Here is an 18992-nt window from a genome sequence, read left to right on the forward strand (position 1 = left end):
AGCTATGGGTAGTTACCAACAGCTGGAATAAATGTATCCCACGGCTATTTCAATGTCCTAGTCTTGAAGAACCGCTTTGTAACTTATGTTCACTTCCTTGGGACAGGGTATAGGAGGTGTATGAAAAAGCTAATGAATTTTCTATAAAATACCTGGACGGAGATTTATAAAACCAAATGTAGTAATAAAAAACTCGAGTTATATTTTTATGCAGCTGAGTTTGTTGACTGAGATTTGTACCCATTACCATATGCAGTCATAGGAAAGCCTATATTAATTATTGCTGTCAGAATCACAGATTATCTAATCATTTTGTTTCTCTTAAATTCATCCAGTAGGATATTTAACAACAGACACAGCTGCTAATATACTGTCATCAAAAAAAGAGGTTCAGTATTTTCTTAAATTCCTTCTTTCAAAACATTACTGATACAATAATACATGAACAGTAACTTTTGAATTTAAGCAAATTAAAAATGAAGCCATAGAATTGGCCTGAAATTTAATATAATTTAATGTGGCACCGAAGTCTACTTTAAACTGTTTATTGCATATAGGAACCCAATCATCTTTTATCATCATAAGATATTTACTCAACACTTAAGGTTTCAAAAGGGATTTAAAGAGGTTTTCCAAGATCTATGAGGATTTCTGATGTGACCTTCAGGTAAATGTAATTTAGGGATTCCTATGCTACTTGCCACCACATCTACCTGAATTCTATTAGCAAACTCACCCAAATAGTTGCTATAAAGTGTCTTAACAAACATACAGAATGATATACCCTAGCCCTTCTGTAAAGATCATGAGACATTTAATACTTAATGTTTATCTTTAAATAAATGAATTAACAAATAAAATGGCTTAATAATGTGTCATATTTCCAGTTCCCACAAAAATAGAATCTAGTCATTTAGGATGTAAGTAGGAAAAGATTTAAGAGTGATAAAAGCAAGAAAATGTTGACCAAGACTGACATTTAGAGATGAGTCAGGTGTTGATTTTATAAAGCACTATATTAGTACACAATTTCATAATACATGCCCAGAGATTAAATCATAATTAATCTAAATTGAATTGCTGCTTAAGAAAGCACAAAGGTGTAAAAACACATTTTACATTGCTGTTCATTAAAATAGCTTCAAAACATCTCCAAACACCAGTAGGTTAGACATTGTTATCCATTAACATTTTGATGCAGCTTCTTCAATCATGCTACCTAAATTAAATCCTGCAGTACAACTCCTATATAACAATTAAAGGTCAATGCCAAATAGAATAATAAAATGACAGCAAAAAGTAATTAGCACGTCATCTGTATATGTGTCTCAAAGCATATAACTTTCTTAAGCATAATTCCTTTGTCTTAATAGTCTTATTAAATTATATAGGCTTATGATGGGCTTGGGTTACAGTGAGAAGAAGAGAATTAAAAAATACATGGTTTATTCACTAATCACATTTATTAACAGGTCTTACTTTAACTCTACCAATAAAGAGATCTTTACTTAAAACATTAGCTTTGAGTAGTTAGCTATACAAAAAACAAAACAAAACAGAAACAACCCAGCTTAAGGACTGTGGCCTTCCAAACTGTAGATATTTATGGGATTATGCTCTTTAGTGCTTGATACTTTTGCACAGTGAACACTGGTTGACTGGGAATGCAAATCAAGACTGAATTTGCTTAACTGTGACTTGAAAACGTGAGCAATAAAATCCAAGTGGTTGTTTAAAAGGAAAGGATGTTACCAAAATGTTCTTCCTCTGCCATCATAAAAGGAAAACAAATCTCAGAAAGTCAAATTGTGTCTCCATAGAATGCTGAATTCCTAAGTGCTGAGTTCGTTCTTTACAACAAAGAGATAACTTGAGTGAATCAGAATTCAAAAAGCAGAATTTGGCAGAACAATAATATTAGCTAGACATACGTTCTGTGTAGGCCATAAGATATGACAGAGTGATAATTTTTATGGCTGCCATGGACAAATACACTGTGAGTCTCAGAAACCCCTTTTTCCTTCTGAGTTGAATCCATTTGGGTATTGAGACCCTGAGGATGCTACTACCTACGCATGGAAGGTGAAGAGTCAGGTGTACTGCTGACGATACTCGGAAATGCCCTGTGCGTTGTAGTGCTGAAATTTCTCAGGCCTTCAGCTTTACCTTTCTGCAGAATATGTGGCACATCAATACATCATCACTTAACGTGTACCTCACTGAAAAGTCCGTGAGTGATTAGTCAAATCTTTGGCTTCATTTTCTCTTTGAAGTTTGAGGCACATCCTGCCATAGACAACAGGTGCTGTATGAATTTCTCACAGACAACTGAGTTCAGCCTAGTACAGCAGGTAATTGTTACTATTACTGAGCTATTCCTATGTGCCAGTATCATTTCAGAGGCTGCATATTAATTGTCTGATTTAATCCCCACAACAGTTTTGGAAGTCAGGGTTTTCTGTCCCCATTTCAAAAATAAGGAATGGTTTTAAGAGATTCAGGAATGTTCAAACTTTCAGAATTATAATCACAGGCACCTCTAGAATGCAAACACTGGCTGTTTTGATTTTAAAACTACACTTTTTAACCCCTCTGACATAGTGGTTTTCCTGACTCCAAGATAGCCTCAATCTTTTTCCAGAGACGTGATTTTCTTTGTGTGATTTCCTCCTTTTCTTGTCTATAATATCTCCACAGAGCCATTATTTCTAGTGAGACCTGCCCCAGTGTTCTGAGAGGTTTCAAAGGTGAATACAGTCAGTTAGTGAGCTGTAAGTGTGATAGTATAAACACAACTGGAAAACAAATTATATCTGATCTTTCTGCTTCTAAAAGACCAAGAGTCTATTGTAAACTTGCTGCAAAGGCTTATTTCACAGTGTGTATAGCCCACACTGTCTTCATGACAAAATGTGGCTCTATTATGAAGTACCATGAGTGGCATCAATACTTGTCATATGGAGTTCATATTTTCTGTGAGAGCTTGGGCCACCAGGCATTTGCTCAACTGCATGTGTTCCTGAGGTCTGCCAGTCAAAATATGCCATGAGAAGCAGTATTCTCTTCCTCTATACCGGTGAAAACTAGGCTTTTGCTAAGCGAAGGAGGGAAGAAATATCTAGCTCTCAGAGTTAGGAGAACTTGAGACTGGGTAACAAGGAAAGGCACAATATCCTTAAAATATTAAAGACTATGGAAGCATTCCTTTCTTTAAGGAGACGTTAAATGAAGATGGATAATTTATAGGAGTGAAAGTCACATAGTTCACCAGGTCATTTCCTATAAGAATGCTCGCACCTCTAGCCCTAAGTAAAATGAAAAATATGCACAGTTTATTCCATAGTTCTTAATAAATATTTTTCAACAGTTATTCTTCCTATCACGGCCTCTTACTTGCATGAGAATTTAGAATTTATCATTATACCATGACCCGAGGAATTTGTACTCGCCAGAGTAGGAATCTCATTCTTCATTTTCACAACTTGTCTTGTCAGAAGACTGATTTAATCCTTGTCTACTAGGAGCTAATATATAATAAATAGCTTCCTATGGATAAAGAGACTATATGGTCAGGAAGAAAAAATTATTTTCATATTAATTTGTGCTCATATATAGGGGCAAATATTATAAGATTCCCTTAGTCTGCAGCAGAACCCAAGCACAGGAAGATAGGAAAGTGAATGTTCCCTTCAGTCCTCAGAACAAAACATGCTCTGCATCTCTGCCATGGATCCACAATTATAGACCATTCAGTAGCCTTCTCCTTGGGCTGCTTCTCCCTCATATATTCATTCATTTATGATTTTAAACTCTGGTTATGAAGGCTGCTTTCCCACACACCTTCCACAATCTTAACCCAGAAGTGTTTCCCTCTTCCATCCATCCTCTGCTGTCCATCCTTTCCTTGAGAAAGACAGTTTCCCATCTTAGTTTCAATGACTCATTAATACAATGGCATCTGTCACCTCTCTCTCTAGCAGCCCTTTGCCCATATGCAGTACGACCTTCCTTGTGTTTTTCCACTTCAAAATTGAGGTGCACTTGCACATGAGGATTTTTCAAATAGTATTTTGTAAACACTACCAGAACAACAGGTAAGTTTAGTAAGAGTTGGAAAAATGAAAGGTAAATAAGAGGAACAAACACATGACCTCCCATACATTCATTTCCAGTAACTGGAAGAGTTAGAGACACAATGATGCCAACAGTATCTGCACAATTCAATATGGCACATTTTACCATAGAGTAAATGGGGGAAAAGGCAAAGAGAGAAGAAAATATACACATAATTTGGGGCCAGTTGTAATTCAATACATGAAGTCACAGATTATTCACATAGAAGGAGCACAGTGGGAAGACACAAACTTTTCTATTTGATTTTTTTAAGGTGCTGGTTTGGAGAATGACCTTACTTATCCAAATTCTCAATGATCACTACTAAAATGAGGCTACAGATAAAACAACCTGGGTTAGAGTATATCAAAAGATGGGGTATTGGCCCTAGATGGAACAATTCTTATAACAATCAGATGATGCATTCTATCTCCACACAATCCACAAAACATCAAATGTCAGAAATAACTCAGAAAACTGTCATCAATCACCTACATACTTCTGGTACACTTGAATGTTCCCTGTCTTATAGACAAATTATCCAGATGCCAAACTAATTTCTTCAGTTTACACTTGAAAGCTTTGTGTCACCCAGGTCTAGTCAACATTGAATTAATTTTTTTCCCTTCCCAATGTTATAAGGATCATAGTTCTGAAAACATGTTAGTGCTATATAACATGGTCTGGAGAATGTAGTTGATCTGATATTCTAGTTAACTGTTATGCCTCCAATACACACATCATATTCAATTTTTATCATTGTCTTTATTTCTGTCTTAGTTCATCCTTTACATCTTCCTTTTTGCAGAAAACACTGTAAGACAAAAAGCCTTTGCTTAAACTTCATCAGTATCCTTCAGTGTGTTCTTAGTGTCATGTGTCACATTCATTCCATCTGAATGTTACAATAACACTTTAGTTCATGAAGATTTCTGTTTGTGAACAATACAATTCAGCAGAGTTATGCTTACATTCACAAACTCTGCATTAGGTGATGAACACAACCATGGCCATTCTCCCCGACACATACAAGAACACAACCATGTTCCACAGAATCATGGAGTGAATTAAGTTCATGATCTGAGCTACCACTGTCCTTGCTTGTTCAGTGGCTTGATGCATAATCTCTAGATGGCCAAAATTAAAAAGAGCCATACTGCAAAGATAAACTAAACACAGAACTGTTTCCAATATGAATGTCCCTTTCTTGATCACACTGAAGATATTTTAGGGTTTGGGGGCATCTTAAGGTCACCATTACAAATGGTGAACTCTACTGGAGTACAGAGTTGGGGAATACTATTTAACAGAGGTGTGGGTAATAAGACACAACATTATATGATAGCCTTGCTTGCACTCGCTATGATTTTTAACACATTCCCTTTTGCTTGGACTGGTCATGAGTTTTAATATATTCATTTTTTGTTAAAACAAGAGTTTAGCTCTCAGTTCTTTTATGGAACATTGAAATTTAAAATCTGAGATTTAGCAAAGTGTTTTTTAATTAAGAGACTGAGATTGTTTCAGTCTTGTGCTGTTACCCTGGCATATTTGAATCTGCAGCAACATATTTAGTTGTTTGTGAACAATTTGTGAAAGCGAGAGCAAGGCTATGTATTTGCTTGGTTTGCTGTGATTTTAGCCGAAGCCCCTACACACTGGAAATGCACTCAGATGCCTTTTTCAGAGCAGGCCAAAAGTTGGAATTCAGAATAATATTGTATCTTTGTGCTGGTGGTCGGCAAATTCTAGATGAATGCCAGCTGAGAATTACTGCCATAGATTGTTGATTCAGGGAATATCTTTAGTGTTAGCTATTTTTAGTGCAGAGATAGACTTGTATTGGGTGCTTCATTTTTTTTTTTAATCCTGTGTTTTGTAGCACTCTAGTCCGGAACAACAAAAAGGTGACTACAGAAAAAAAAAAAGCAAAACTGAAAACAGAGAGTGGAAGATTGTTCCAAGAGATGTGGACAAAGTCGTCTGCAGTGATTGAATGCAATGAGAAATAATTATGTTTTCTATGGAGAGAAAGTGCTGCATGTCATAACATCAAGTGTCAGGTGGTACTTTGACACCAACCACAGAAGCATCCCTGAATTTGATGAAACCAAAAGGAAGAAGTTTCTTCAAGGGAAACTGAGGAAATGTCATTCTCAGTATCTTAGGTTTTGCAACCATCTTTCTAAAACAAATCATATTTGATAGCCACAAGCTTTCAAATTTCACTGTGCATAGCAAAACATGGGAAGCCCCTCCCTGACAGGGATTTTATCAAAATTGTCATGTTATCTGGGAGTAATTCCTTTCCATGATATCCCAAACAAGAATAAAGTTATGCAACACATTTCTGAGATGTCACATAGCAGAAATACTGTCGAAGACTGAATCCCATACAAGGCAGGTGATGTTAGGTAGCAGCTCATCACTGACTTATGAAAGGCAGACTGTTACTCCATTTGCTTAGCTGAAAACACAGATATAAATAACACTCTAGGTTAGCAATAATTTTGCTCTATTGGTGACATCATGAAAGAAGAGCTGTTGTCTTTGCCTGGAAAATAACAAGAGATAGATATCCACAATGCTGTGACAGAGGCTTTTTTCCCCACAAGACATAAGACTGGGAAAAAAAAATGGTTTCAGTTTTGAGTGACAGGTCACCTTGCACGGTGAGGGCAGCATCTGGCTTCATACAGTTCTTTGTTAAAAACATCTATTCATTCAGTTTCATTGTATTATACATCAAGAAGCTCTTTCTTTGTGCCAGGGAAATGAGCAAAAAATTCGGCGATATCCTCAAAGAAGTCACAAAAATGATGAACTACATCATGGCTCATGCTCTTAAATTTCAACAGTTTCAAGTACTTCTTAAAGCTTAGGCACAGTACAATGATTTATTTATGTATAGTGATGCCCACTGGCTGAGCAGAGGATGAGTCCCAAAGAGATCTGTAGCCTGCTTTGGTGAAATTAGGCTGTTTGTGAATGAGAAATGCCAGGAATATCTGCTGCTCACTAATATGGCCTGGTCTAACAGCCTCATGTTTTTTACTGATTTTATTCTACATATCAATGTACTGGACAAAAATCTACAAGATGTAGGAAAACAGCAGGAAGGCTGTTTTATGACACCAAAACTTTTGAGAGAAAACTGTGGGTTTTTGAAAGAAACCTTGAAAGTGGGCAGCTGAAATATTTTCCAATTGCAGTTAGAAAATTCTACATTTGCAGACAAACCTGTAAGTCATCATGAAATATATAAGGAATTTTCCAGCAATGTAGCAGTGCAAAGGATAATTTTAGTAACAGATTTTTACAGTTCTGTAAAATGGAGACAACCCTGAATTTTCTTACTTTGGCAGATAGAGCCACATGTGAAGAACCTGGTATTTCTTGCTCACACTGGTTAGATTTTGGAAACCTGCAAACAGAGCTACTGGAATTTCAAGAAAGCTCTATGACCTGTGTGCAACCCTTGAAAAGATCAAGATAGAGTGCTGAAGGGATAACAAAAGATAGCATAGTTAGAAGTTTTATAAATGAAATCCTTGAAGTGTGTAATTCTCTACCAAATCATTTTAAATCAATGAAAGCACTCTGGATTGCTTTTATTACTTTGTTTGGATCATCTTATGCTTGTGAGCAGCTGTTTTAAGCTTTGAATTATATCAAATCTGATACAAGAAACAAACAGATGACCTACATGCTTGCATGTGTTGGTCTCTAATAAAGTATGAGGCAAGGTTTGAGAAATTATCAGCATGTAGATAACAGCAAAGATCACATTAATTGTGCACACCAAATGCAAGCTTTTACCTTTCAATAAAAATCTCTTTGCATCACTGAACGTTCTGTTGTTGTGTTTTTCTAAAGATAAAATATTTTGACATATTTATTATTTTTTTGTAAACTAACACCTCAGTGTTCAAATTTAACTCCATTGTTGGCACTTTGCAATAAATAAGTGGGTTCTGGGTTAGAATTTGGGCACTTGGTCTGTAAAAGTCCTCATTGCTGGTCTAGAACATTGGTTAACAGAAAGAAAATTGTTTAGTAAATATTTGTGAATGAATAAATTAATTGGTATGTGATTTTTATTCTATTCATGCACATTTTTGATTTGGAATAATCATGCATGGTCATATATGAGAAAAGTATTTTTAAAAATTCTAAATAGAAGATCATTCATTCACTTAGACAGTATGGAAATCTCTTGGAATTCCCATTGTTATAAACTCAAGCACTTTGTTTCCTCAGACAAATATATCATTCCTGGTTACAGTTAAGTCTGATGTTGGTATGGTATATTTCAGATTTTTGTCTTTGCAAAGATGACTTCATAGTCTTGGCTAGAACATGAAGTAATATTTATCAGTGAGCACATTCAAAGCAACATGACCCTTTCTGAATTCAAAGAATCACTGAAAATGTCAATTCCTGCTGGATGGACAGGCAGAGAAAAATGCATTCTTGTCTGTACTTCCCTTATCCTGTAAGACTTATGCTCCTGTTCCATTTTTTGGACAGTGTAGTATAATTGAATTTGCTTTTCACAATTTGTCTGCAGCCAAGCTTCCTTCTGTCAGCTATGCAGGCATTTCAATGCTAGCCACATAGAGTAATAGGCAAAGGGCAACAAGTATGAAATTACCTGTGCATTTACGATCTGTGTCTTCTTTTTTTGACCCACTAATCGTCAGCTTGCAGTTGAAATTTTCCTCCCAGTATTCAGCAAACCATACATTTCTTCTGTTGTTTTCCAGTGTGCGGGATGTAAAGTAAGCATCAAACCCTAAACAGAGATAAATGAAAATGTCAGTGTTCACAGGGCACTGTTGGTGTGTCTATAGAAATAAAAATGACCAGTGATGTATTTTCTTTGAGTAGACTAGATGCTGTTTTGTATCAATCAAATGAGAAGAAAATATCAACAGAAGAAAACAAAAAGTATATTCTAAGCCTAACCTATGGGTTAATTACAATCAATTTTTCAGGTGGATATGTGGCCTACAAATAATGTTTTCCTAATGAAAATTGCATTCGAAATTTTTGAAATAAATAACCACAACACACTTTGCATTTCTTGTAAATTAAACCAGGGAAGAACTGTCCCCTCTCTACCACCAAAATAACGAATGACATTTTTTAGTGCTTACTACAGACTAGTCTCTGTGCTTTATATGGATATTTTCTTTTGTTTATCTCAAAGAGCTATGTGGTCATTAGTATCATTATTCCCATTTTGCAGATGAGAAATCAGAGGATTAGAGAAAATAGCATATCTATGGTCAACTACTACCCCATGGTCTACATTCTTATCCATTTCACCTGCTGACCTGTGAATACTATTTTAAGAACTCTTTCCTTTACTATTGTGCCATCATGTAATGGACTTGCTGGTCAAAATGAAAATAAAACTTTTTCTTACAGAGGGCATAGATAAAATAATCTCCATATAAACTCAGGTCTGTTCATAAAAGGTGTCCTGGTGAGTAGAGTCTCAAGACACCAATTTCCCAGGAATTGTGTAGCTATCTATTTAAGATATGTAACTTTAAATATTTCAGCAGGGCTATAAGGGCTTATGAGAATCAGAATGGAAAAAAAGATTGGATTCTTTGTCCTGAACACTGGGCTTGAATCTCAGCACCACTAATTTCACTCCCTCATGGGAATATCAGCAAGTACACTTTTAACATTTCGATCTTCCCTTTACCCATCAGTGAAAATGAAGATGGAACTACCTCCTTCACCCACAGCGTTGTTTGCGGCAGTGGGAAAACTTCAGAAACTTAGAGAGTTGAAGGTTAAGAGCCATAGAAAAGTATAGACTTACTTTCACATACTTAAATTATTCAGAGTTTTCCTTTCAGCCCATAAAATATCCACATCAGTAGTTAAATATTATAAAACTAATTTTTAACATCTTATTAGTTTTACTGGCTTACAGTAGATCATAATTACATTCACTTGGGCATATTGCCCCATAGATATGGCATACCTTGAACACTTTCCATCTCATTAGCCCTCCACCAGTACCCTTCCCAATCTTCTTCCCCATTTCTAACAAGTCTGCCTCCCCCCGACACTCACCTTTAACTCTTATTTATGCATTTTTTGGTGTCTCAAATAAAAGAAATCATGCAATATTTAACTTTCTGTGTGTTACTTATTCAACTTAGTATTATAGTCTCAAATTCCATCTACTTTTCTACAAGTGACATGACTTTATCCTCCTTTATGAGTGAATAATGTTCAAGTAAATAGTTTGTGTATATGTACCATGTTTTCTTTACCCATTTGTCTACCGATGGATGTGTAGGGTGTTCACGAGCTTAGCTATTGCAAATTGAGTCACTATAAACATAGGTATGCATGCTTCAGTGTGGTATGATGTCCTTAACTATTTGGGGACTTAATCTAGAAGTAGTATGACTGATTTAACTGGAATTTGTACTTTTTTGTTTTTTGAGGACTCTCCATATTGATTTTCATAGTGGCTATGTTAGTTTACATTCCCCTCAGCAATGCCGAAGTGCTCCTTTTTCCGCACGTACTTGCCAGCATTGGTTGCTTTTTGTATTCTTGGTGATGCCACTCTGACTGGAGAATCAGAATCTCAGAGTTGTTCGATTTGCCCTTTTCTAATAGCTAGGTGATGAATATTTTTCATGTATTAATTGGCTCTTTGTACTTCTTTGGAGAAGCATCTATTCAATTTATTTGCCCATTTTTCATGGGATTATTTTTTTGGAAAGGGCTTGAGTTCTTTGTAGAAGAGTACAAGACAAAAAAAAATACCCACTATACAGTTTGTCTGTTGACTCTATTGATTGCTTCTCTTGCTTTGCAGAAGCCTTTAAATTTGATGTAATCCCATTTATAGATGTTTGGTGTTATATTCTATGCTACTGAAGTTCTATTCAGAAAGTCCTTTTCCATGCCTGTGGCTTCAATTGTTTTCTGTAAGTTATTGTCCAGTAGTTTCAATATTTCTGTTTTGATATCTAAGTCTTTCATACCTTTTGAGTTGATTTTACTATAAGGTAAGAGATGCCCCTATAGTGAATTCTTTAGAAAAAAATACTAAGTATTTCACATGTATTTTCTCATTATATGTCCCATCAACTCTAGGATGTAGGTACTACTCTTATCCATACTTCAAACATAAAAAGGAAAATTCAGAAAGAAATTTGAATCCAGCTCTGCTGGAATCATTATCCTGTCTTCTCACTTGATGCTATAAAGCAGTCTTAACTTTCAGGATGTGACACAATCATTCTGATAACTGATAAACAACAAGGAGATCAGGATTACTGAGGTAAGTAAAACCTGTGTCTTTTTCCTCCTGAAGTTCCCTCACAGATTCTTTTGTTCTCCAAAAGTTCATACTACTGCTTAGAGTTCTGCCAGGGTTGACTTACCATGCCATGTTCTTTCATACTAGGTGCTCCATCACCAAAATACTACCTTAGCCATTGTTAAACCTTGTGGTTCATTAGGTATAGGGAGAAAATATTACATAGTGTGGCATCTGAGTGGACAAATCATTCCAAATGGGTTTATTGTCTGATAGTGTTAGGGGCAAAGTTCAGTTTCAGAAAACATGATTCCTCTCAGATCATTCAAGGAGGCTGATGCAGACAGAGGACAAAAGATATTATTCCATCAGTTATTTCTTGCTGATTTAACTTCTACTTAGCTGAGTCACAATACTTTTGGGTTCTAAAAGTCTATGTCTCCTCAACAGAACTATGACAAAAATAAATTGATTATCACCAGTTTCCTCTACTTATTTTCATTCACAAAGGATGAAGTTGTCCATGAGATTTTCTAGTTTTTGAGACATTGTAATGTAGCCATGCAGGAATAATGCCTTGGGCTATATTTGGCAGGTCTTTATTAATACATAAAGAGCTTCTAGACTAACAGAAATGGGCTGGTGTGAAGCTCTCCCTCTGCCTTAAAATGCTACTCCTTCCCTCTTGGTCTGCCATGACAATTTCTGCAGCCTAAAAAGTCTACCAGTGTTCTGTTTAGAATAGAATATTCAGTATAAGATTGTGGTCTCCAGGGTGAAGCAGAGAGTCAGGGACAAAAGCAGAAATTTTAATAATAATCTAATCTCATTATAGGTATATATGTGTGTTCCACTGCAAAATGAGCCTCCCTCAACTGTACTAGATCACAGATGGAAAATGACCTAGACATATATCTCATTATTATAAAGTCACCAGAGTTGAAAAATGTAACCCAAGGCATCAAAACTAGGGTTTTAGTTAAAAGGAAACAGAACGAGAGTTATGTTAACAGACAAAGATCATTTGTTTATGTGGAACTGATGGAATCCTTCGTATGAAATTACTCCTTTTGTGGGACAGATGAATTTCAGTTTAGAAATTAATCTCCAGGCTATTCTGAAGCCAAAGTTCCATTAGGTACAAGTTGAACAACACTGCTATAATCTTGGATGTGGACCTAAAACAACATAGGAGAAATGAAGAGGGCTTTAGACGTCACTTATCTGCTTCTTTTCTCTTTTAAATGGGTGCTGACTTCAAACACCCCCTGAAATTTGTGGTTGAGACAAGAGAGTTCAAATCAATGGAGACATAATTCATCCCAGGTGGTATGTTTGGGAGGTGACCTTTCCAGCTGAGAGGAGAAACGCAAGCTCTCACCAGTGTGTGATATGAAAGTAAAGCTATCAAAATGTCAAAAGGGGGTCAGAGGACACAGCTGCCTACTCTGCCAGGGCAGGAGGAGGCTGACAGATACTAATGGGGCTTTATACAGCATCAGAAAGCAACCAGTGACCCTGATGGCTGCTGTATTACTCAAGCCACTCATTGCAGATTAGAATTTCCCTAGAAGCCAAACAGGTAAGAAACACCCTATCTATTTCACTAGCTTATCTAGGGGAGAATCTTGGCATTTCCTGTGTGTTTCTAGATCAGTAAGCCCATGCTAACCATTAGCAGACACTGCTCATCAGAGGGATATGAAACCAGTAGAACAGATGAATGTAGTAATTTATGAAAAAGAACAAGAAAGGAAAAGACAGATGAGAAAGATTAAAAGTGAAGCTAGAGACAAGGGAAACATTCATGGGAGAAGTAGGGAAACTCCTATTCTGTACTACTGGGACAGTAAATCAGTAAATCTTTTGGGAAAACAGATCAGTGTTACCTACTGATATTGCTAATATGTATACTCTAATGACCCAGCTATTCTACTTCTCAGTACATTTCACTAAAAAAACATTTTATACATACATTCAAGGATATACATTCAACAATGATTCAGGATATACATTCAAATGTACTTCTGAGTACATTTCACTAAAAAACATTTTATACATACATTCAAGAAGGATTCAGGATATACATTCAAGAATGACTGGAGAGGCAATGTTCAGAACAGTTAAAATCTGATATATCCCAAATACTCATGAATTATGCAATGAATACGCTGCAGCACTCTACACAGCAAAGCTAATGCTGATCACAGAATCACGCACAAATCTCACATTAACAAATAAGCAAACAAGGAACAAAGGAATTCATTCAGTAATGTTTACGTGATGCACAAATTTCAAATTAGGCAGAACTGAGCCACATCACTTAATGAGGTAGACAGAAGTGGTCCAACTCTAAAGAAAAAAAAGGACTATGGTGGTGGAAATTAGGTATTCAAGAAACTATACTATTTCTGGTGGACAAGAGAGAAGGAAGACATAATAGTTCGGGAGAACAGGGTGACTGGATATCGGCCCTTCTGCTAATATTTTGTTTTATGTATTACTTTAAAACAGCATCCTTTTTCTTTATGGTATTTCCTATTTTTATGATACAACTCCCGGCAATGTGAACTGTTACTAGTAAGAACTGTATCTATGTCCTAATTCCCTGAATTTACAAACATGCTTTTTAAAAAAAATATTTGGATATTGCTTATCAATAAATTACAAGTGTAATTAAAGATCTGGTGTTGAGACTATCTCTGTTATTTATGTGTGCTCTAAATCCAGTTTAAGGGTCCTTACAAGAGACTTGCAGAAGAGAGACGGAAGAACAACCAAGAAGGTCATGTGAAATTTGCGGCAGAGACTGCAGTGAGGCAGCCACAAGCTACCTACTTTCCGGTGATCATAAGCTGAAAAAGGGAAAGATTCTTCTCTAGTGCCTTCACAAGAACATCACTAAACCCTTGCTAAAATCATGATTTGGGACTGCTGAACTCAAGAAACATTACCTTGTATGCTTTTAAGTGTAACAAGTCAGTTTGAGTCTTCCCATCTCCTGAAAGAGTGAATTTTAAATGGCTGTAGGAACTGGTTCTGCACCCTTGATTCAGGGTCCATGCAGTGTGTTATTGTTAGACACCTCCACTTAGGGTCCTGCCTAAACATGCACATGGGTGTGCGTGTGCAACGTCTGTTTCTTATTGGCCTCTCTTGTGAAATTTTGAGTCCAGGAGGTCTGACATGATGTCCTACTTATCTCTGCAGCCTCCATTCGTATTCCTGTAAACACTCACTGAAACAAATAGAAGTCAAAGACTTGTAAATCAGGTTGGCAGGAAGATCACTACTGGTCTAGTGGGACAATCCAGGCTCTCAGAGGTATCTCAAAATTCTCTGGCTTTGTCTACTGATGAAAGTGTGGAAACCAGCCATTATTTTTGAGAAAACAAATAAGAATTATTGCGATGGAAATTATACCACAAAGAACAAAAATTCCTATGGGAAGAGTTTGTAGATGAGATAGAGGGAATAATGTCTGCAATATTATTCCATGAAATGCCTCCAAAGAGCAGTTGCATATTATATAATGGCAGAATGCCTTCCATTTTTCATTCTTTTAAACTGCCAAGGCAACAGAAGAGCATTTATGTAATCTGAATGTACTTATATGGGAATAACTATGGATATAAATAATACATATTAAATTTATAGTTTAATTGTCACAAGAAGACACTGAAACTAGAACCCAACAGTCCAGCTCCTCACTTTGTCATTTGTTAGCTAGATGACCTTGAACAAATGATCTCACTTTCTAAATTTCCCAATTTCATCCAAATGGGGAAGATGATATCTACCTTATAGGATTCTGAAGTCATTCAGTGTGCTCATATGTGCAGTGTTTACAACAATGCCTGATGTGAGTGTCAGTGTTACCTAACTTAAAAGAAAATTAACATGGATACACATATAAGGTGAGAAGGACACAGAAGAAAATGGAGTTGGAGAATAAGGAGAACAATTTTAGGAAACATTGAGCTTTAACTGCAGAGATTGCCTGAAATAGTCAGGTATTGAATCCTTGCCTTAGAGTCACACAGAGCAGTTGGAATCCCGGCTGTGCCAAATATTAGATATTTTATTTCATTTATCTTATGTTAAGTCAACCACATCGTTTCCTGTTGCTTTTCTTCTGTTACTTAATTATACATTGTTGATGGTTTATTCATCTTTTCTTCACTCATCCCTTCACATATTTCAGGAAAGACATAAAATGACATACTGTATTTCCTCATTTAGAAAGCGAGGATAGTAGTATCTGCTTTAGAGTAAATTTTTCTAATTTTTAAATATTAAGCTTAAACCATGTAACATTTTAAAGTTGTTCCATAAATGTGGGTTCCTTTCCTCATTAATGTCAACTGTTTTAGTACCAGTTCCTGACACTACAGAGACCTGTCACTCCTGAAAGCCCTTCACCATTTTCCTGTGACAGGTGCTCCCATGTGAGCTTAGGAACCTGAATACAATACTTGGGGGCGACTCAAGGTGCACAAGGTCAGATGAGAAGAAAAGTAAGTTGACTAACCCTAGTGGATGCTTTCAGGGATGAGATTTCAAGAAGCAACTATCAGGAGGTCTTGAGCTGCTTCTGTAGGCTGTGGATGGGGGGTGGATCCGTTTCTGGTAGATGGTTCCTACTCTTCTGCACAGAACTGGATGTAAGGCCTTATCCAGGGGCATGGATCACTCACATGAACTGTAGGACTAATTTAGGGTTTGGGTTTTTATTGGTGCCACTGTGATTTACTTTCCCCACAGCCCAAGCACGTTTATTACTAAACTTGAGAGAGAGAGTTTTCTGTGCGAGCAGAACAGAGAAGGTGTCTCTTTCAGGCTGAGTTTATTTTTTATTTTATTTTTTTTCCGGTACCGGGAATCAAATTCATGACCTTGCACTTGCCAGGCAGGCGCTGTGCCGCTGAGCTAAATCCCCAGTCCCTGGCTGAGATTTTGTTTTGTTTTTTTTGTTTTTGTTTTTTGTTTTTTTTTTTTGTTTGTTTGTTTTTCTCCGGTACCGGGAACCAAACTCACGACTTTGCGCTTGCCAGGCAGGCGCTTTGCCGCTGAGCTAAATCCCCAGCCCCCCTGGCTGAGATTTTTATGGTGAATTTTGATGGGCTTTTGTAGGGGTGGTTTATAGCAGGCTTGTGGCTTGCTGACATGTTCTCGGTGTCCTACTGACACATCATCTGGGGACCCCTCATGACTTAAGTGAAATGAAACCTACACTTCTCTGAGATGGTGGTGGGCTCATTCGAATTCGTGGTATCCCTGTCGCAAATGATCTTATTTATCCCTGCTAATGCCCTACTTTGATACATACTTTGTTTCATATTAATGTGACTGTAATAATTAATGTTGTTGTACTTTGGCTGTCTTCTTACTGCTCTTCCATTCACCCACATGTTAATTTCAAGGCATCCCGTACTTCTATACCTTTCTTTCCCACCAGTAGTACTGAATACAGAATGTCACACAAAATTGGTGCCATACATATTGACATTTGCTAGTGATCATCAAAAGTCAGAAAAATTATATAATTAGCAAATTATTGCTGTTTGGAAATGAGTTTTAGTTTACTAAAGTTCCTTATATAAGTATGTTTTATGTACATTTGATATTTTTTATAACAGGACATTTAAAAACTAGTTACAAAGATAATCTTTTGAGCATTGTTTAAACAGTAACATTTAGAATCATTACAAATACCCCAGAATACCCCAAATGTTTAAATACCTGTGTGCTGAAATACTATGTAGCCAGTAAAATTTGGGAGAGAAGAAAGTATAATAGTAAGAGCATACTCCAGGAATTAAGAATTCAAGTTACTCTTATATTAAAAAGTTAGCATTATTTTATAATATGATAAATACATGCAATATTTATCAAATCATCAAATATCAATATATAACCAATGAGTTTTTACTGATTGAATTTTTTTTAGTTTTAAAGTTTTAGCTGATACATAAAAACATAAAAAATGTACATGCCCATGGGAATGGCACGTTATGTTTCAGTACTCAAATACTTTCTGTTATGTTTCAATAAGGTCAAACTCTCTATATCCTAAAGCATTTATCATTTCTTTATGGTGAAAGCATTTAAAGTATTTTCTTTTTGTTCTTTGAAATTTATAGTTACACTACTGCACCATTGCACATCAGAGCTCTGGCTCCTAACTATACCCTGGTGCCCACTCACCAATTTTTCCCCATCCCTTCCCTCCTTAGCCTCTGGTAACTACTAACTACCATGCAACTCTTAACTTTGTTGATGAAATCAACTTTCTGTATTCTGCCTGTCAGTGTGATCACACAGCACTTGTCCTTCTGCGTGTGGTGTATTTCACACAGTATAATCATGTCTAAGAATAGTAGGATATATTGCAGATATTGTTTATTGATTAGTCAGTCTTTGCTGAATTTTGTTTATATTATTAATATTTTTTTCTCCTTGGTATTCAGCAGAGTTCAAATTTTTCCTGATTTCCCACTGTGCCACCAAGACTTCTTGGGGGAGAAAAAGACAAGTTTTGAAAAACAGCGCACCTGAAACATACCCTTATTTTTCCCTTTGCTAAATCCCACCGAGCATGCATCTGGTATTTGACTGCATTCCTGGTGCCAATAAGGATTGAAAACTTGCTTTAACATGCAGGCTTCAGAGAAGTTCATTCTCTCATTTTTCTCTGTGGAAACCAGGCCTTAAAAAATTAGTCATCACCAGTGTCTATGTTCTGTCACACTTGAACTTGAAGAACTTATCCTAGCTTCTATAACTTGTTCAACATTCAGGAAGACATCTAACAGTAAACTTCTACATGGGGTGTTGGTACAAATTAACTTGCTGAAGAAGAGTGAGCAAAATGAAAACAGGCCCTGAGACTCTGCCAGGGAATTTTCCAAATGAGATCTCCCTTCCATAAAAGATGTCCTTTAGATAACAAGAGGCGTGTTTGGCAAGATTTGTTGCCTATAATGCATTTCTAAGGTTTTTAATATAACAACCTACACATATTGACTTGAATAGAACCCCTCTGTCCAGGAATTCATCTCTGATCTAAATGAGGTTTCTGCAGAATACTCATGTCTACAACAACAGTTTACATCTCTACCTACACACTGGAATAATGTATGAAATTGAAAACTTCTACCTAAATCTGATCTCCAAGCCAGACCAACTAAACTAGAGCTTCTTGGGCTTAAGCATTAGCATTTTTAGGTTTCCAGGTGACTCTGATGTACATCAGGCTGGACAACATGTGGCATAGACTATTGTACAGCTTGATTGTACGCGTACATACATAACCATTCTACACACAGCCCTGAAAGAGCTGGACAAGAAACACTGGAAACAAAGAAGCCAACTCTCCTTCAGTTAAACATGCAGATATAAACCACATTACTTGGATTAATTGGAGGTGCAAACATCTGCTGAAATATCAAATAATATTTCTCATGGTTGATCACATCTTGGTGCCATTCTTAGAAAATTATTATTCATCATATGAATGCTTTTCAAAATTTTAATTTTTAATACTCTGCTAATGCAAAGTATATAACTACTCCCA

At 36.4% G+C, this 18992-nt stretch overlaps 1 protein-coding gene across 3 annotated transcripts in view; it reads right to left on the reverse strand.

The window, feature by feature from the left end:
- Grm7 (glutamate receptor, metabotropic 7) overlaps positions 1-18992 on the reverse strand; it is an 818896-nt gene that overhangs the window by 310608 nt on the left and 489296 nt on the right. For all 3 annotated transcript variants that reach the window (XR_001233876.1, XM_005383738.2, XM_005383736.2), the window contains exon 5: positions 8768-8908. Coding sequence is in view for 2 of the 3 variants with exons in the window: in XM_005383738.2 (XP_005383795.1) it covers positions 8768-8908 (141 nt within the window). In the remaining variant the exon portion in view is untranslated. The remainder of the gene's footprint in view (positions 1-8767; positions 8909-18992) is intronic.

Source organism: Chinchilla lanigera, unplaced genomic scaffold, assembly GCF_000276665.1.
Source record: "Chinchilla lanigera isolate Chin_1 unplaced genomic scaffold, ChiLan1.0 scaffold00020, whole genome shotgun sequence".
NCBI lineage: Eukaryota > Metazoa > Chordata > Mammalia > Rodentia > Chinchillidae > Chinchilla > Chinchilla lanigera.